The 18,713-nt window shown below is 42.2% G+C and overlaps 1 protein-coding gene across 6 annotated transcripts in view; it reads right to left on the bottom strand.

Moving 5' to 3' along the window:
- TBC1D1 (TBC1 domain family member 1) overlaps positions 1-18,713 on the bottom strand; it is a gene marked incomplete at its 5' end in the record, with an annotated part of 204,786 nt that overhangs the window by 68,667 nt on the left and 117,406 nt on the right. For 2 of the 6 annotated variants that reach the window (XM_079701165.1, XM_079701168.1), the window contains 6 exons: positions 3,890-4,029; positions 5,018-5,137; positions 5,995-6,153; positions 7,974-8,254; positions 12,231-12,317; positions 14,004-14,132. In XM_079701165.1, coding sequence (XP_079557291.1) covers positions 3,890-4,029; positions 5,018-5,137; positions 5,995-6,153; positions 7,974-8,254; positions 12,231-12,317; positions 14,004-14,132 — 916 coding nt within the window. Of the gene's footprint in view, positions 1-3,889; positions 4,030-5,017; positions 5,138-5,994; positions 6,154-7,973; positions 8,297-12,230; positions 12,318-14,003; positions 14,133-18,713 lie in introns of all 6 variants that reach the window. The other 4 variants (XM_079701167.1, XM_079701169.1, XM_079701164.1 and 1 more) reach the window with 3 other exon arrangements.

Raw genomic sequence — 18,713 nt, 5'->3', positions numbered from 1 at the left:
GGAACAGACTGAGAACAAACGCCCAGCACAGGGAGGCTGCAGAGGAGGGAGCAGGCCCGCAGGGCCTATGTGCAGTTCACCAGGAACTGCGGGGCACAGACCCATGACCTCTGGTCCTGCCGACCAGCTCTGTGGTTTGGGGAAAGTGACTTCAGCCACTCCAAGCCTCTGCTCCCTCATCTGTGAAACTGGTGTAATAAAAATGTCGACCTTCGGGGCTTCCCTGGTGGCGCAGTGGTTGAGAGTCCGCCTGCCGATGCAGGGGACACGGGTTCGTGCCCCGGTCTGGGAATATCCCACATGCCACGGAGCGGCCAGGCCCATGAGCCATGGCCGCTGAGCCTGCACGTCCGGAGCCTGTGCTCCGCAACGGGAGAGGCCACAACAGTGAGAGGCCCGCGTACCGCAAAAAAAAAAAAAAAAAATGTCGACCTTCTTAAGGTTGACTGGGGATTAAAGGAAATAACTCATGTAAAAGCTCTTGGCAAAAAAAAGGGTATGATAAGTTATTATTATTATACCAATTCAGAGTTGTAAATGCTTTTATTTTCTCTTACCTCTCTCTTTCATATGCAGAGTACCTACCACATAATTTAAAAATTCAGGCAGCATTTCTTAAGTAAGAGCAGAAAGGACATAAGCAGGAAGAAGAGGAAGGAGGAGGGAGTTGAGAAATCACTAAGGACCAAATATTAAGCTTGTAAGAATCTGAGCAACTTACCTGCCTTCCCTTAAAAGTCATATAACCTGTGGACTGGGGAACCTGGTGATAGAGATAATGAATAAGTAAATAACTAGAGAATGTTTCAAAGAGATAAATGCTATGGGAAAAATCAGGATAAGATTAGGAATGTCTGATGGGGTGGGGTGCCACTTGAAATAGAGTGGCCAGTGCAGCTTCAGTGAAAAGGTGATTTTCAGCAATAATCTGAAGCAGGTGAGGGACTTAGTCATGATTATATCAGTGGAAGAGCATTCCAGGCATGGCCATGGAATGGCATGGCCATGGCTCACACTGGCCGCCAGAGAATCAAAACCCCGGCCGATCAGCATAGCAGCTCCTCCGGGGCTCCAGCGGCAGGATGGCGCGGGCCAGCGGCTCCATGGCAACCCCCTGCAGAGGGGCCGAGGCCACAGAAGCTTCCAGCGGGAGCACCAGAAGGACTTCCACACGGGGAAGGTGACTTGATACCAGAAACGTGTGCACCACTGATAAGTCTTTCTAATCTTGTGAATTCTTCAATTCTTAAATAAAATGCCAATAAAAACATCACGCTCCCCTATCTCAATCACTGTGGCAAGAGGCATAATTAATCCTATATCATAGGTGAGAAATTAGACAGCTGGTTCCAGATCACAGCTCCTAAGGGGAAAAGCTGGGATTTGGATGCAGGCACTCCGCTCCTGCTGTCAGAGGAGGTTTCCCTGAATGAGCTCTAAATTCTTTCCCTAAGTTCATCTTCATGACCACCTTAGACCACGATGAAGAGGTCAGCTCTCTGCTTTCCTACAAGCAAGCAGGTGATCCTGGGGGGCCTGTCAGGCAGACACTGGGGCACTACTTTTAGTACCATTTCCGGCAGGGGAGATGGACCCACCAAGTCCTGGGTTCCCAGTTCCCTGGAGACCATGCCGCCCAGCCCGCAGGGTACTGGACGGATCTGCTCAGCGCTCTGACCTCTGGGCAATAACAACTTATCCCATCTCATTCCCTGCAAACTTCTGCCCAGCTGGGTCCGAGGGCCCAGGATTCACCAAAGAACCCTGTCCACAGCAAACATTATCAATAACAATGCAACTTGGAGTTAAATATCCATTTCTTACAATATTCCCAGACTAAACCAATTAAAAAGAGAAGTTTCCTGCTTAAGTTTCAAAAAGAGAATTCAGACACAAACTATGGCATTCTTCCCCATTCCCTTTCTACCTCCTGGGGTGACACAAGATCACATTGTCTCACGCAGCCCATGGCGCCATCTCCTTGCCCATTTTATCTTGGGGGTTCTCCAGAGAATCGAGCATTTGCCAGCACCAACTAATCTTCTGACTCAGGTCCCCCAGATGCTGACCAGGAGATACCAGTGCGGGTCCCGTCTAAAAACTCACCGTACTTCCAGGAAGTATGGGAAAAGAGTGGCACCAGGGTGGGGCCTGTAGACACCAGCCATTTCCTCAGAGGCCAGAGCTCCAACAGGGAGCTGTGCATTTTACGAGCCTGCTGTTTTCTACAGCCACTACCGCAGCAACCCCTTTGGCTTAGAATTTTACAAGTTCAAAAAGGAGGGAACTAGGTTACACAATCTGGCTGTTGGACATTAGTAGGCAATCTACAACATGAAAATGAAATCTTTAAAACAAAAGTGTCTAAAATGATACAAACTGAAATAACTCAATTTACTAAAAAAAAATCTTTTAATCACACTGAATGAATAAATCCAGCGCTCCTTTACATTGCTCCTGCTAGGGAACATCGGTACAGGAAGCTAAACACACCACTGCTCCAAACGCAATAACGGTAACAAAAGTGTTACCACTTGACACGTGATATGTCTTTAGGTTTTCAAAGCACTTTCACATTTATCATTTAATGTATTTCCATGAGATGTGAAGAGCCAACACTACTGTAACCATTTTATAACCAAAGGAACTAAGTACAAATGAAGTTCTATGATTTGTATCACAAAGCGAGCTGAGCCCAAACCAGACTCTTGTTTAATTTGGCAGAGGACTCATTATCCGAATCAAATATTAAGAACTCTGGGGGAGAGAGGCGGGGAGGGAGAGAGAAGAAACAACAATGGCGGGGGGGGAGCAGGAAGGGAGGGTTCCTCCAACAGCACCTCCTCCCCCAAGACAGCTGCACGGAACCTAGTCTGAACACTCTTGGGTTAGCCTTGGCTGCTTCCTAAGAGACATGAAGAAGTGTGTCGAGGGACAAGAGTGAGTCTCCACTACATGCAGTCTTGCAATCTGAGGAATTCAAGTAATCTTTGGAGGTCTGTTTTGCTGTGCTTTTATAAGGAAAAAAATGTTTTCTGATTAAGGAACACTAAGGAAAATAAATATCTACTGTTGAAAGTTTATATCACTGGGCAGAGAAAAATCTTAATTTTACTCAGAGGAACTGCATTTACACTCCTCTTTTACATTACAACTCAACATACAAAGGCCTAAAGATAAACTTTAGCATGTCCTATACAGGCATGCCTTGTTTTATTGTGCTTATTAGCTCTATTGTACTTCACAGACACTGCATTTTTTAGAAACTGAATGTCTGTGGCAACCCTGAATTGTCAGATGATGGTTAGCATTTTTTAGCAATCAAGGTTTTTTTAGGTAAGGTATGTATGTCTCTTTTAGGCATAATGTTATTGCACACCTAAAAGACTACATTATAGTGTCTATACTATAGGGTAAACATAACTTTATGTGCACTGGGAAATGACAAAATTTGTGTGATTCGCCTTATTGCAATATTCTTCTTATTGTGCTGGTCTGGAACCCTAACCCATAATATCTCTGAGGTCTGCCTGTATTTCTTTAGGGCACACAAGAAGGATGAGAGAGAGTCCTCCTGTGACACCAGACTGAGTGACAGCAACTGACAAGGCACAGATCATCACAGGTGTGACCAGTGGGATAGAGGTACCTCTAAAACCACACCATGCTGAGGTAGGGTGGAAACCTACACTTCAGTTGCAGAGAGGGAAAACAGATCCGCTGGAAACAGTGATAGGCATTGCCATTTGAGCTTCTCAACCAGGGAACTTTAAAATCAGGGGATGATTTTGACTTGAGATCTCACTTCACCTCTTCTTCCACCAAATGTGCTTTTGCTACAGATGAAACTCGAGCCAGGATCTAGCTTTACGTCGGGGGTGGGCCTTACCTTCGTGTCTGCCGGGAGAATCGCAGGCTTTCTGCGGGGTGGCCACTCGAAGGAAGATCTGCTGCCTCCACGAGTGTCTCCGTGTCTTTACGGGGGTCCCGCTGGCGTCACCAAGATGGCTGGCTTTGGACTCAAAGTCCCTAAAATTACAAGACAATTGATTTATGACTGGTGAGGAGATATAAGCAGATATTTTAGCTTGACTTTTTGTTGTTTTTTAAACAGAGCACTAAATTATAAATTATCTTTGTACCGGCAAACATAACTAGATAATCACAGGCATCAAATCAAACTCGCAGTGGGGCAACACTCCCACAGGACTGCTTTCTGACAGGGTGCTTTTAATGGAAAGAGTCAGGTTACATGTCCTTAATTTATTTTTATGGTAAAAGATATTAAGAACTACAATCCATGGATCTTGGCTTCCAATTGGGCCTCTCTTGGTGCCACTTCAGAAAAGAGAGATGGCCTAAAGGGGGCGCTGTCACCCGGGCCACAATCTCCCCTAGTCTGTGTGAGGGGAGATTTTCTTAGCATAGGCCTGCGTCTCCAAGGATCATCACACACAAAAAAAAGAAAAACGTTAAATTACACAGAACCAGCAAGGGCAATAATTATGCAGTCACGTGCTAATAATGACTGTTTTAACATCTGTATGTTTTAAACTGCAAAATAAAGTATAGTTTTCAATATACATAAACACAATCACTAATTTCCTTTCTATTCACAGGACAACTTGGGGAACCCCTTGTAACTTACACCTGAATATATATCAACAACTGAACAATCATCTGAACTTAGAGATCAAACATGCTGACTGATTTACTGGCAGCTATATATGCTCATTATCCAAAAACACTTCTATCACTTAGAGACAACGGTTAAGACTTTCTTTAATTTGCTGAAAATAACAATATATTAATAAACTAATCCTAGTCAAAACTGGATAACAGGTTGACTCCACATTTTTTTAAATCACATCATCAGTAAGAAAAAATTATAAGAAAGAAGATACAATAGATCTAGCGAAAATGATTTTTTAAATGGCAAAAGTACAGATGAAAAATCCCTCTATGTCTAACAATCAACATTTCTACCCAGACTTGATATATCTAAATTAAACTCTACCTTTTTGTGTTCATAAAGTCAGAGGTGTTATTTTCATCTACAGGAGCCAGAAATTTTAGAAAATTTGGCACAGAGGAAGAAGAATGAAGCTTTTTCCGCAGGGCATTACGGTAGGAGATGCTGAGAGTGTGGTTGAAAAAAAGAGTTTAGGATAAAGAAACACAAACACACAAAGTATAAAACATAACCTTCAAAACAGAAGAAACATTTTATAGTTCTAAGGCTAAGAAAATTAAAGCGGGTAAGAAATCAAAAATAGTTTACAAATGAGATTTAACTTTCATTTTCAGTCAATAAAATTCTATTATTTTAAATGAATGGAATCAATGAACTAATTAACAAACATCAGTCCAGTTACACAAGATGAATAAATTCTAAAGATGTGCTGTGCAACACTGTGCCTACAGTTACAACACTCCACCCATAGTTAGTAATACCGTGAACGCGCAAAAAATGTGTTAAGACGGGTAGCTCTCATGTTAAGTGTTCTGACCAAAATAAAAACAAAACCACAACAATAAAAAATTCAGTCCATCATCCAAAATGACTCCTTCCTTCCAAAGTAGAAAAATAATTTTCCGAAATTAATAAGGAAGTTTCTGATATGGCACAAATCGCAATGTATATGATCAAGCACATTGCTGTTAACGTGTGTGTGTGTGTGTGTGTGTGTGTGTGTACACTAGGGCAGGGGAATGTGAAAATAAGTATATAAAAAATAATTTGCCATCAAGACTGTTTTCATAATAATTTTGAGGGAATTAATCAACAGTAAAATTAAGTAGATTCAAATGATAGACTGAAAATAGGAAAACCAAAACCAGACAAGCGCGCACACACACACACACACACACACACACGCACACACACACACAAGCGGTGGCCCCGGGGTCCTTGTGTGGACATTCAGCACACTCTCTCTGCGTGAGCATCCCGGGAAGACGAACAACACTGAACTTGCCATGCGGGGGGCTCACCTCTTTGGCACAGCATTGCCACTCTGTTCTCCGCTTGGGTTATGTTTGAGGTACTTAAAGAAATTGGGCGAGGAGGCGGAGGGGGTAAGACGAGGTGGAGGAGCAGCTGAGGACTGACCTGAGCCACCTTTAGACTCGCCGACAGGTGGACGATTCCCACTAAATAGCAATTAGAGAGAAAGCAGGGGAGTTAGAGTAAAAGGCGGGGACGGAACCGCGCAGGAAACGCAGAAGACACACGGAGGAAACAGGAACTGTCACAGTTAGAGGGTGCTCTCCTCTTCTGCGCCCCAATTCCTGCTGGCAAAGGCAGCTCTCAGTCAAGAGGGTCCCCCTTGATCACTTCCCACATGCCTATGTGCGCAAGAGAGCCGTTTCCTCTACACCTTTTTTAGGATCTGACGGGGGGAAAATTTTTTTTTTAATTAAAACAAAAGCAAAGGAAAGCAAAACAAAATCCAGAGTTTTAGAAATACATCTCTCGTCAAAATGAACAATAACCTGCCTTGAATGTTCAAGTCTCATTTCCTGTGCATAAGTGAGCAGAGAGTTCATGAGGGGGGAGCAAAGCAAAAGAGGCATGCTGGGGGACGGGGGAGGAGGGGGGACAGTACCGCGCCCCCTCATCACCCACGCCCCGCAGGACCCTTTAGGAAGCTGCATTCTTAGGGGAGAAGGGAAATGGACTGTCAGGGACTTCTCATTTCCTGCCACCTCTGGCTTGTGTGAAACAGTGGGCTTATTAGCAAGAGGACTAGAAATCTCCAGACAGGAAAAGTTCCATTATCACTGAAGTGCCAGAAGAAGAGGGGTGGGAGCCAGTGGAGAGGCAGAATAAAAGGAGAGTGCGCGCAGGCTTTTAAGAAACATGACAAGAACCCACAAAGCCTCAAACAAACTATGCTTGTCTCCAAAACATCACAGAATTGAATATTAGCTTCTGAAGCATGTCCTGCTTTGGGGTCACAATTATCCAGCCAAATTCCAAAGAACCATCATAACTATTTTCAACGGCGTATGGAAAACAGAGCTGAGCGGCTCTACTAGCTCGTCTGAGATTGCTAGCACGTGTCACTGCTTCACCAGCAACACCTCCAACACCCAACCCCGTCTGGACTCTCCCTCGTCTGTGCAGGGCCTGCACTGAGACACACGTCCTGGCTTCTGTTGTCACCAAAATCAGGCAGCAGCTGCACACAGGTGTGGCCTACTTCAGCCTTCTAAGGTGAGGAGTTTTAAAATATTTTTTAAATGATTTTTAAACATAGCTCTGTGTCCATGCATGGTCTCTGACACTCGGAGTCAAATTAATTGCCAAGGGACCCCAGAAGGAAGCGGGAGAACTTCTACTACTGTACTGCTTACCCAGCTCTATAGCCAGGAAATCCCAACTGCTCCCTAGAGCCCAATTATTAAAATTAGTAAATCTTGTTCGAAGAATCCAGAACTCTCACATTGGAGGAGATTTTAGAGACCACCTATTGTGTCATACAGTGTCAACTGTGTCATACAGTGAAGTGAAGCAACTTTGCCCGGGTCACGGCCGGCTTGGGACAGAGCTAGGACAGAGGCCCCGGCATCACTGAGCCTCTAGCCAGGGCCTCCAAATGAGCAGACTCACCTGACCGCTCACTCACTACTTCCCTCCAGGCCAGCGGCAGAGTTCACAGTCAGGGCTGCCTCTCACTGTGGGAGGAGGGACCATTCTGCATCTTAGGGGCCATTTCTGCTCGTCTTACCTGCTTCCTCACCGTACGTGCACTTGAACAGGTAACAAGTATCTCTTACAACTACATATTTCCCAAGGGAGGAAGACGGGAGGAACACTGCTTCGAGTTTTACCTTTTTAAGCCAAGAGTGAAACCTGACTCAGGTTTCTCTTTTCACCCAACAGACATGGCTGGGATGCACATACCTGGTTAGTAACAGATATGCCCCAGCCATTTATACAACAAATCTACATTTTCAACAAATCTTACTTTCGTTCATGAGGCGTCTCTGTGCTCACTGAGTGATACCTCACAAGTTTCCTTTGCGAGACCCCTGGAGACCCCTGTGCCTGCTGCAGAGGCTGCTGGCATTCCACGGGGACGTGACTCAGAGTGTTGGCGCGCCTCCTGAAGCCCTGCTGGGGTGACAGCAGGGCTGGCTCTTCCGCGGCGTGGCTCTCTGAGTCACTGGACAGGTCATCCGAGGAGCCCAGGAGTCTGAAGGAGCTCTCAGAGATGGGCAAGGCCTCCTTTTCACACACAGACGGCTCCTGGCAGCAGAGAGACAGCAGATCAGACACATGGCAAGGCACTTGTGGGATTTACACATCTCTTAATTCCAGCGGCAGGAAAACATTTCAAAATCTAGGCACATCTTCTGATCACTGTGCCATCTAGAGGCCACCAAAAGTATAAGGCGATAAAGGCCCACTGAACGCCTGCTCCTTGGAGACAAAACGTTAGTGTGCAGGACAAATGGGGAAACTGTCCAAGTGCAAGTGTGAAGGACGTAAATTATAACAAGTAACTGCCCTAAGCAAAGCTGAAATAGTTCTCTTTCTAGAAAAGAGAGCTCTTTACTACTGCCTATAACAAGTAGAGCGAGTGCCGCGTAACTTGTCTGCACAGTTTAAACAAATCAAGTTCTTTATCTTGGCCAAGTGTGTTCATACGTGTGATACCCACATTTTATGGCTCTCTCTGAATCTGATCTAATGTTTGGATTTAACTTGGTAATCTTGAGTGCTATAAATTACATCCTATATTATTCTTAGATATGGAAAATCTCTCTAGGCACTTATTGACATGATTCAGGGCAAATCACTCAACTTCTTTCTGCACCTCGATTTCCTCATCTGTAAAAGGGTATAGTGAAAATTTATCTCACCAGGTTTCAGAATTAAGCAAGATAATACAACTAAAAGGACTTGTCTGCTGTTAAATGTTATATAAATATAAGTTATTGTCTTATTAGGCACTCAGTGAATTTCCTGAGTGGGTACTCAAACATTTGTTGAGAATCATGACAATATTTTAATATTGTAGGCTCTCAAGATGCATACTTTTTCAAAGGAATGAACTACCACCACTCATGCTTAGCACTGCATGCCCAGGATGTGGTAAGGGCCAATGTATTTTTCTCAAATCAAAAAATATAAAATAACTGATGTGTAAAAAATTGATGACTAATAAGAACCTGCTGTATTAAATATATATATATATATATATATATATATATATATATATATATATATATATATATATATAAAATAAGAAGAAGTGTACCAGCTTGTCCCTGCTGAAATTACTAGAAGGGATGAATAAATCAACATGAAAAGAGCAAAAAGGAATGAATGCATCTAATAACGGTGGACTGGAAAATCTAAATTCCACCTGTTCATTTGACCTGCAGTTGAGTGTCTCTTAGATGATAGGTTTTAAGGATTTTAATTTTAAAAAATTAAACTTATGTTTATTGAGGAGAAAGGTTATATACACTTAATTTTGTAGGAATTAGATTTAAAAAGCTTAATTCCCAACACAGTATGAAATGTTAAACAGTAACTTAAATTTTTCATTCTTCAGGACTCTACAGTTACCAAGATTCTTTTAATTTAAGGATTTAAAAATGTGTTTAAGACAATTCATCAAGCAATCTCCATCACGCAAACCTATTTATCTCAACTCTCATTAACGTCTTTCCAAATTATGTGGAAGAGCTAACCCTTAGCTTCATCTAACACCTGAAAGGGCCACTGGATGTTCAGCTTCTTTGCCTCCAGACGATCAATTTATTGGTAGAGATCCAATTACATAAAAGCACACTTTTACAACAGTTTCTCAACGCCAGGATGAAAAAACGATGTAAAGAAGTGCATATAGGGCTTCCCTGGTGGCGCAGTGGTTGAGAGTCCGCCTGCCGATGCAGGGGACATGGGTTCGTGCCCCGGTCCGGGAGGATCCCACATGCCATGGAGCGGCTAGGCTCGTGAGCCATGGCCGCTGAGCCTGCGCGTCCAGTGCCTTTGCTCCGCAACGGGAGAGGCCACAACAGTGAGAGGCCCGCGTACCGCGAAAAAAAAAAAAAGAAGTGCATATAGTCACACACACAATACACACAAATAGGTTCTGAAAAGCTGCATTTCCCTTAGAATTACCCTAGAAATTCAAACCATGTATATATTCCTAGATCTGTGATTTGAAGAAGAATAAAAAAACAAGCAATAAGACTTACTGGAAAAGTCACTTGAGTGACATGAATTTCTTCACAACACCTTTATTGGAACTAATCTGGAACGCCCTCTTCCCTGTCCACTTCCACAGATGCAATTCCTATACTTCCTCCATGATTTATCAAAAGCACTACTGCTCCCCTCTCCAAGCTTTCTCTGGTTCCACTGACCAAAAATAGCTCCCCTTCCTCTTGCTCCTGTGACAGCTAAGCTACCATGGCTCTTATTTGAACTCAGGCTCACAGCTACTCTACTCGATGCTGGTATATCTGTCGCCTCTCCTACCAGATGAGTTCCTTCCTGCAGGGTAGAAGCTCTGTCTTTTTCATCTGTATCCGGCAGATTAAAAAAAACCAAAACATTTCCAAACTTCAAATGAATTGCGGGTAGAATCAGTATGGAGGAGATGGAGGGCAGATGACCCTACATTCCACTAGATTCTAACTTAGAAAATCATATTCAGGGCATTCCCTGGTGGTCCAGTGGTTAGGACTCCACACTTCCACTGCCTAGGGCGTGGGTTCAATCCCTGGTCAGGGAACTAAGATCCCGCAAGCCACACAGCATGGACTCCCCCCTCCAACAACAAAAAAATCATATTCAGAAGACTGGGGTCTAGGGACTTGCTCCCTTAAGTGGGTCCACAGACCAGCAGCATCAACATCACCTTGGAGCTTGTCAGAAATTGGCCATTTCAGGGCTTCCCTGGTGGCGCAGTGGTTGAGCGTCCGCCTGCCGATGCAGGGGAAACGGGTTCGTGCCCCGGTCTGGGAAGATCCCACATGCCGCGGAGCGGCTAGGCCCGTGAGCCATGGCCGCTGGGCCTGTGCGTCCGGAGCCTGTGCTCCGCAACGGGAGAGGCCACAACAGTGAGAGGCCCACATACCGCAAAAAAAAAAAAAAAAAAGAAATTGGCCATTTCAGGTATCACCCCAGGCCTACTGAATCAGAATCTGCATTTTAACCAGATCCCATTAAAGATGCACCTTAGAAATTGAGAAAGCACTCAACTGAGGCAGTGTTTCTCAAACTATAGGCTGTAACACATTGGTAGGCAGTGATATCAACTCCATGGTCTGCCACAACTTTTTAAAGCAATAGCAAATACCAGTATGTATCACATGTTTACAGTAAGTATCATTTTGTGAAATCTTATTTTCATTTTATCTGTGAGCATGTAGGTATGTGTGTTTCTGAACTAGTTTGCAATGTTAAATGTGTAAATTACTGTTGGTTATGGTCTGAAAACTTTGAAAGCCACATGCCCAGGAGGAAGCGCAGAAGAACTTTGATTCCTGTGGTAAGGAGCTGGCCTCCACAACAACTCCCCCTCTTTCCATCCCAGGGCACTCTGACATCCCCAGCACAAAACCCGAAATCCACTTTTCTGGTGGTTAAAAAGTTGAACTAACTAGGTTTAAGTACGCTTATATGTTTAGAAAGCAAGAAATTAAAACAAGGACACAGACACAGGTCTGCTACCAAAGAGAACTGCTGGCTTGCTCACTATCACAAAGCTGTGCTTGGTGGCAGACGCGAGGGATAAGGCTTATTTATAAAAATAGTGATGTTTCATTATAATCATAAAGTCAGGCAGAGGACAGAGTAAGTTTCAGGAATTTAAGTTGCATACTTCTCATAATTCGTAAACCCACATTTGAGGTTTTCCTAATTTAAATTATTTTTAATATTTCATTTAGATTTCATTGGAAAACCTACTAAAGAAAGAAATCCATTGATCACTTGTGATTAATTAGATCTCAGTGGCCTGAAATCGTGCTTTTACCTCTTTGCTTATGGAATAGCCCTCTGTTTTGGTATGTACAACTTTCTGGCTAGAGTAGAACTGCACAACCAGCCCTGCACCTGCATTATGAAGTCCGAAAGCACCAAATTTTTCATGATTGGAGCTATGAGGCTTCTTTTGTTTCTTTTGATAGGCCCGGTATATCAGAGATGAGCAAGACCCATTTGCTGGTTTCTTCAGGGTGTCATATAAAAAAAATGTGCTTACTTTGCTGGTGTTACTTAATGTGCTAGACACAGAGCTGTCCAGATCCAGACTGGCGGAGTGCTCCTGGAGGCCTCTGGCTTTATTACCCTATGGAAAGAAAAGCAGTCGAATTATGACCCCTGAGGCTTTTGCAAAGGCATCTGCTAGAAGCAACCTGGTCTATTTAAATAAGTTCAGGAAAAATGCATCTACTGGGAAACCCTGCTGAGCATATATGTGCATGAAAACAATCAATATTTCTGTCTTTTTTTTTTTTTTTTTAACCAAACTAAATGTTCCAAAGCACCTTGTGGGTTAGTCATTTGGCAGGGATGATGGGCAGAAGAGACAACGTGTCTAGAAGAAAAGCAAGCACTGAAGTGCGCACACTCAACAACAGAGTCCCCCCCCACTCTGAGTCACACGGTGTCATGACCTGCCAGCCTATGACACATAAACCACAATCTCTCGGTCTGGGTGTTCTCAAAGACAGCCCCACCCCAATTCTGGTTTTGTAAATGAACTGCTTTTAATTATCTATAAGGCTGCTGTGAAATTCTCAGAAACAGCTTCATACAAAATAAAATTTATAACAAAAAATAATGTTTCAAATGGAGTGGTTCATGAAATAAAAGATAACTATAAGAAGATACTGCAAGCTCCAGAAAGGTGTGAAACTTTGAAAGAAAACAGAACTTTTATTTCTTAGAAGTGCCATCAAGATATTTACACTCATGCTGGGGTTGGCATGGCGGGGGGAGCAGGTGTTGGTAGTAATTTCTTAAAGAACTCCCAGATTGGTACATACGTATACTCTGTTCTTCCTATAGAGCTGCAGGCCACAAACTTTTTCCGTAAAGGACCAGATAATAAATCTCTTATGCTTTGTGGACCATATGGTATCCGTGGCAAGTACTCAACTCTGCAGAAAAGCAGCCTTAGACAATAGGTGAATGAATTGATGTGGCTGTGTTTCAATAAAACTCTATTTACAAAAACAGGAGGTGAATGGTATTTGACCCAAGGGCCACAGTTTGCGGATCCTGCTATAAACAGTTTCAGACACATAACAAAAGCAGCTAACGATAACAATTTTTATGATGTAATCAGAATTTTTATTTATTTATTTATGTATTTTATTTTCGGCTGCGTTGGGTCTTCGTTGCTGCACACGGGCTTTCTCTAGTTGCCGCGAGCGGGGGCTACTCTTCGTTGCGGTGCTCAGGTTTCTCATTGCAGTGGCTTCTCTCACTGCAGAGCACGGGCTCTAGGTGCGCGGGCTTCAGTAGCTGTGGCTCACAGGCTCTAGAGCGCAGGCTCAGTAGTTGTGGCGCACTGGCTTAGTTGCTCCCCGGCATGTGGGATCTTCCCGGACCAGGGCTTGAACCCATGTCCCATGCACTGGCAGGCAGATTCTTAACCACTGCGCCACCAGGGAAGTCCCATGATAACAGTTTTTAAACTGTACCTAGTGACACTAGGGAGAATGAAACCCACACCTTGGCGTATCTAATCCATGCTCTTTACAGGGACTGGACAACAAATAACATTCTTTTGGGAGACAAAAATTCCATTGAATACAAAAGAGTAGAGAACATTTTTTAACCCGGACCAAGTTAAAAACTGAATTTTCAGTGTAGATAACCTTTTTCTAGCACTGAGAAGACACCAAAAAAGGTTTCACCCTTCTAAACTTTATGATGAACACTGATGGAATGAAGGCAAAGAACTGAATTTCATGCTCTCTCAAAAAAAAGTGATCTAACTTAAACTAGGAGGAATTATGCCACTTACCCGGGACAAAATACTTTCTAAAGACTCCGTTAAAGATCTCTTCGCTTTGTTTTTCAGCATATCTAGCCTAAATCGAGTGGCACTAGATGGTAATTCACTTCCAATATTCTCCGCTGCAATCTGTGATGTCTAAAAAGTGAAACAATGGAAAATTAAGTCACTTAGATCTTCCTTCCCTCCTTCTTTCCTTCCTTTTTAAAGGACTGAAAAATCTCTAGAATGCATCATTTTGACCTCAGGTCATTTTTTCTGTGACCTCTTCTCATCTGCTCCTTGGTGACATGACTGCAAGTCCAGGAAATAATTTTGCCTCAAAGAGTTGCTTTGCCTACTCCAAACAAAATAAGGAAAAGTGCTTAGAGACTAATCAGTTAACAAAGCAGTTTAGAGCTTGGGCTCTGCGGCTGGATCAGAGACATGTCATTCACTAGCTGTGGCCTTGAACAAGTTACTTACTTTCTCTGAGCCACAATTTCATCTTCTGTAAACTGAGAGCAACCTCACGATCTAAACATAGTGCTATGTTGTGAGATTAAAACAGGTAAAGCATGTAAAACATTGGGCACAGCTTCTGGTACAAAGATAGCTATGATTAGCTTTTCAAAGTAAAGTAACAACTTACTTTTGGGCGCATTTCAGAGGGTGAGACAAAATAAATCTAATCAACTGAAGAATCCATCCTCTCTGCCTACACCAATCCCTTCATCCCCTTCTATAGAATCCTGTCTTTTTCCTCTCTCCCACCTATTGCTTCCATCATCCCATTCATTCTCCTCTGCAACCAAGTCTCTCCCTTAAATGATGGGAACATGAAACTGACAACATAAAAGTTTGTTTGCCAATCACAAAATGAAGTTTAATGTTACTTATTAACAAAGAGGTATGCTTTAAAAAAAATACAAAAAAACCTCTACTCTAGATTAAATTGTTTCTTCTATGGATTCTTACCTGAATGCTTCCTGCTAGATGATGATTTTGTTAGAAAAATACTCAACCACATCCTCCATTACTCTAAACACCAACTATTCTTTGTTGTTGTTACATATGTCAAGCATATAGAAAAATGTGCAGATTAATACAATAAATGCCTTCATACCACCTCCAGCTTTGGCCAAGTTAACATTGTGCAGGTGTTGAGAAGAACAGAGATGAGCACAGGCTCTGGCAGTCACTCAACAAATACTGACTAAGTTATGTAGCATGGGTGGATGCCTTACTAGTTGCAATTTGGTCCTGTGCAATCATTTACCAAGAGTAAGAGCCTATTCAGACTGGAGTCAGCCTCTAGAGCAAAGGGAATTACCCACAAAGAACCCTCAGGGGCCTGCATATGACTCAATACCAGTTCACTCACGAAGTTAAGAAACTGTAGACCTGCTTTCAAACTCATAACCAAAGTTTTCATAAAACAGAAGCATTTTGAATTGTTCTGATATATACAGAAAATACTGGCTAAAAGACCAGTAGAACGTAGTAGATCCTACATAGAAAGAACAAAAACTGCACTTGTGTTCTTCTTTTTATAAACCAGGCTCTAAGAATCTCTATATACTTAATTCAATGCTGCTTCTGCTCTCCTCTACCATCTAAAAAGGTTCTTTTCTATGTCTATCACCGTAATTCAAATGCAGTCTGAAAATAATTCACATTTAGAAAATAATTCACGTTTAGAAAATAATTTGCATTTAGAAAATAACACATTCCTTGTTTATTTTAAACTAAGCATCTAGAAGTTTCTCCTTTGAAGATGATGCTGGTTCTTGGATAAGTTTCTAGTTTGGGGCTCTAGAGTGAATTTGTACTGCAGTCCTCACATTGCCCATCCCAAGACAGATGGGTAAACTCTAAGCATGAACGTTTGGAGCCCAGTTTTAAATTCTGAAGCTACAATGAAGTTCTCAGTTCAGAACCCACCATCCAGTAGTGGCACAATGTATCCACCATCAGCCTTATTCAGAATAACCAGCACCTAGAAATAGCTAAGGTGCCCATCAAAAGGAGAATGGAGAAACAAACTGTGCTATTGACACAATGGAATAAAAAGGAACATAATTACTGATTTATGAAGCAACAAGGACAAATATCAAAAACAATATCAAAAACATTATGCTAAGCGAAAGAAGCCAGAACTAAAAGAGAACATACTGTATGATTCCATTTATAGAAAGTTCTAAAACAGGCAAAACTAATCTGTGGTAGAAAAAAAATCAAAACAATGGTTGCCTGGGGGAGGGAGGGAGTGAGGACTGACTGGGTATGGGGGTACTTTCTGGCATGATGGAGATGTTCTATACCTTGATACGGGTCTGGGGTACCTAAATATACGAAATCCTCAAAACTCAACAAATGGTACACTCAAGATTTGTGCAACTTACTATATGTAAATGTTATCTCCAAAAACTTGTAAATAAATACCAAATTCTAATTAATGATATGCATACTGGAGTGTTTAGGGATCAAGAGTACTAGTATCAGAAACTTACTTTGAAAAGCACCAAAAATAAGGTGGAGTAATAGATGGATAGCTATATGGGAAAGCAAACATAACAAAACGTTTAAAATGGTTTCACCCAGATGGTGGGTATGTGAGTGTTCACTGTGATTCTTTCAACTTTTCTGTATGTTTGAAATTTTTTGTAATAAAATGTCAGAAAGAAAAAAAAAGAAAGAAAAACTTATCTACTGGATAACAGACCCAGACAAATCGATGAGTGGTTACATAACATTAGATTTTGTTAGTTAATCATTATGCCCTTTAGGAGCTTAAGATAATGTCCTTGGACCTCAGACATGTGGGCTCCACACTGTCTAGCAAACGACTTGACCTCTGTCCCTCATGTCCTTGTCTCTAACATAGGTATTATACCACCTATCTCAAAAAAGTTGTTGTAGAAAAAAATGGAATAATTCATGTAGAGAATTAAAACTATACCTAATACATGGGAAACATTCAATCAGTGGCAGTTGATTTAATATTATTAATTTTTGTACCAGCTCAGTGAATACAAACAAAAATGATATGCCCATTGATTCAAATATGATACTCTCTAAACGTTATTAATTTATAGGTCCTTGCTCAAACTGAATCCTTTCCCATAAGATCAAAGGATTCATTCAGTTTGTTTTCTACTTTATGGAACGATTCCTCCGACAGGTATCCAACACTAACACTTCAGTCTGAAAAGCATGTACAGTGTGGCATCACCACAACTCTGAGAAGTACATCCCTGAGACTGTGATCACTGTCTTCCATCTACTTTTTTTTTTCTTTTTTTTTTACTTTTTGCGGTATGCAGGCCTCTCACTGACGTGGCCTCTCACGTTGCGGAGCACAGGCTCCGGACACACAGGCCCAGCGGCCATGGCTCACAGGCCCAGCCGCTCCGCGACATGTGGGATCTTCCCGGACCGGGGCACGAACCCGTGTCCCCTGCATCGGCAGGCAGACTCTCAACCACTGCGCCACCAGGGAAGCCCTTCCATCTACTTTTGAAGGCTGGTGGACACAGACCACAATTCTACCTCTCTCTAGGTCAAGTCAAAACACATTTTCAAAGGTTACAGGAATTTTTAGGAGCAATAAGAAGATAATGAAATCTATGTGGTTAAATTATCTGGTAGCAGAAAGTGAGAGCAGGAATCTATTGGTGAACTCTCAAAAGTTCATCTGATCGATTATAAAGCAGCTGCGGCTCTGAAAAGCCGAACTCGGAGCCCAAGAGGGTGTCCAGCCTAGGGGACACCCAACTACTGCCCAGACACCAGTTCCACTTTGTGAGACTTGGTCTTCTTTACATTAAATTCTGTTTTCAAATGGGGGGGGAAAAAAAAGAAACATTAATATATTTCTTTACTGTACTAGTCTATGCCCAAATCATAAAGATACTACCCTGTTCCACAAAAATGAGATTGCACTTAGGGCAAAACTTTCCATCCACCATAAACACTTCATTCTCCTTTCTAGCCATTATAAATTATTTCAGAATTATCAATTTCCTGTTGGAACAAGTTAGAGTGACTCAGGAAAGAGAAAATCACACATAGAATAACTATCAGTGGCACAAGAGAAAAAAGGAAAGAAAATGAGAAAAGAAATATGTTGAAAAGTGAACTAGGGAATTAACTGAAAACTTAGACTGGGTGGCCCATCCAAAAGTGAACAGGAGGATAACAGAACTTGCCCACTCTCTTAAGGGTACCGGCTGAGAAGGGAAGAAGGTCAACACACAAAGGCCAAAAACACAGTGTACTGATATTAGGGTCACAGCTAAGGGGCCCTAGAGTTGGCCGATGAAATTAAAAACAATGTTGGCCACTGTATGTGACCAGGAGTTCAGGAAAGGCACATAATTGCCAAAGCCAGCTGGAAAGCAGAAAGCAAATGGAGAGAGCTGCTGTGTGTGCATCCAAGTAAAACTGCATCATGGTTACATTACCAGAAAAGCAGAGGCTGTTTACAGGGAAAATAGCAAGAGGAGAGCACACAACTGAGCATTAAAACACCTTGAGAATAAAGCACTCAGGAAGTATTCTTTAAAAAAAAAAAAAAAAAAAAAGGCAATATATTTCTGGAAATTAAAGACTTTTTGAACATCCTTCACTGATTTTTCTCTAGGCTTTCTGGCCTATCAGTAACTTAAACAAATATAAAATACATGTTTAGAAGCTATAATGGTTATTATAAATTGACTTACAGAGAGTCCAAAAGAA

The sequence above is a fragment of the Hyperoodon ampullatus genome, assembly GCF_949752795.1.
Source record: "Hyperoodon ampullatus genome assembly, chromosome: 1".
Taxonomy (NCBI): domain Eukaryota; kingdom Metazoa; phylum Chordata; class Mammalia; order Artiodactyla; family Ziphiidae; genus Hyperoodon; species Hyperoodon ampullatus.
This window is presented reverse-complemented; position numbering and strand designations above follow the sequence as displayed.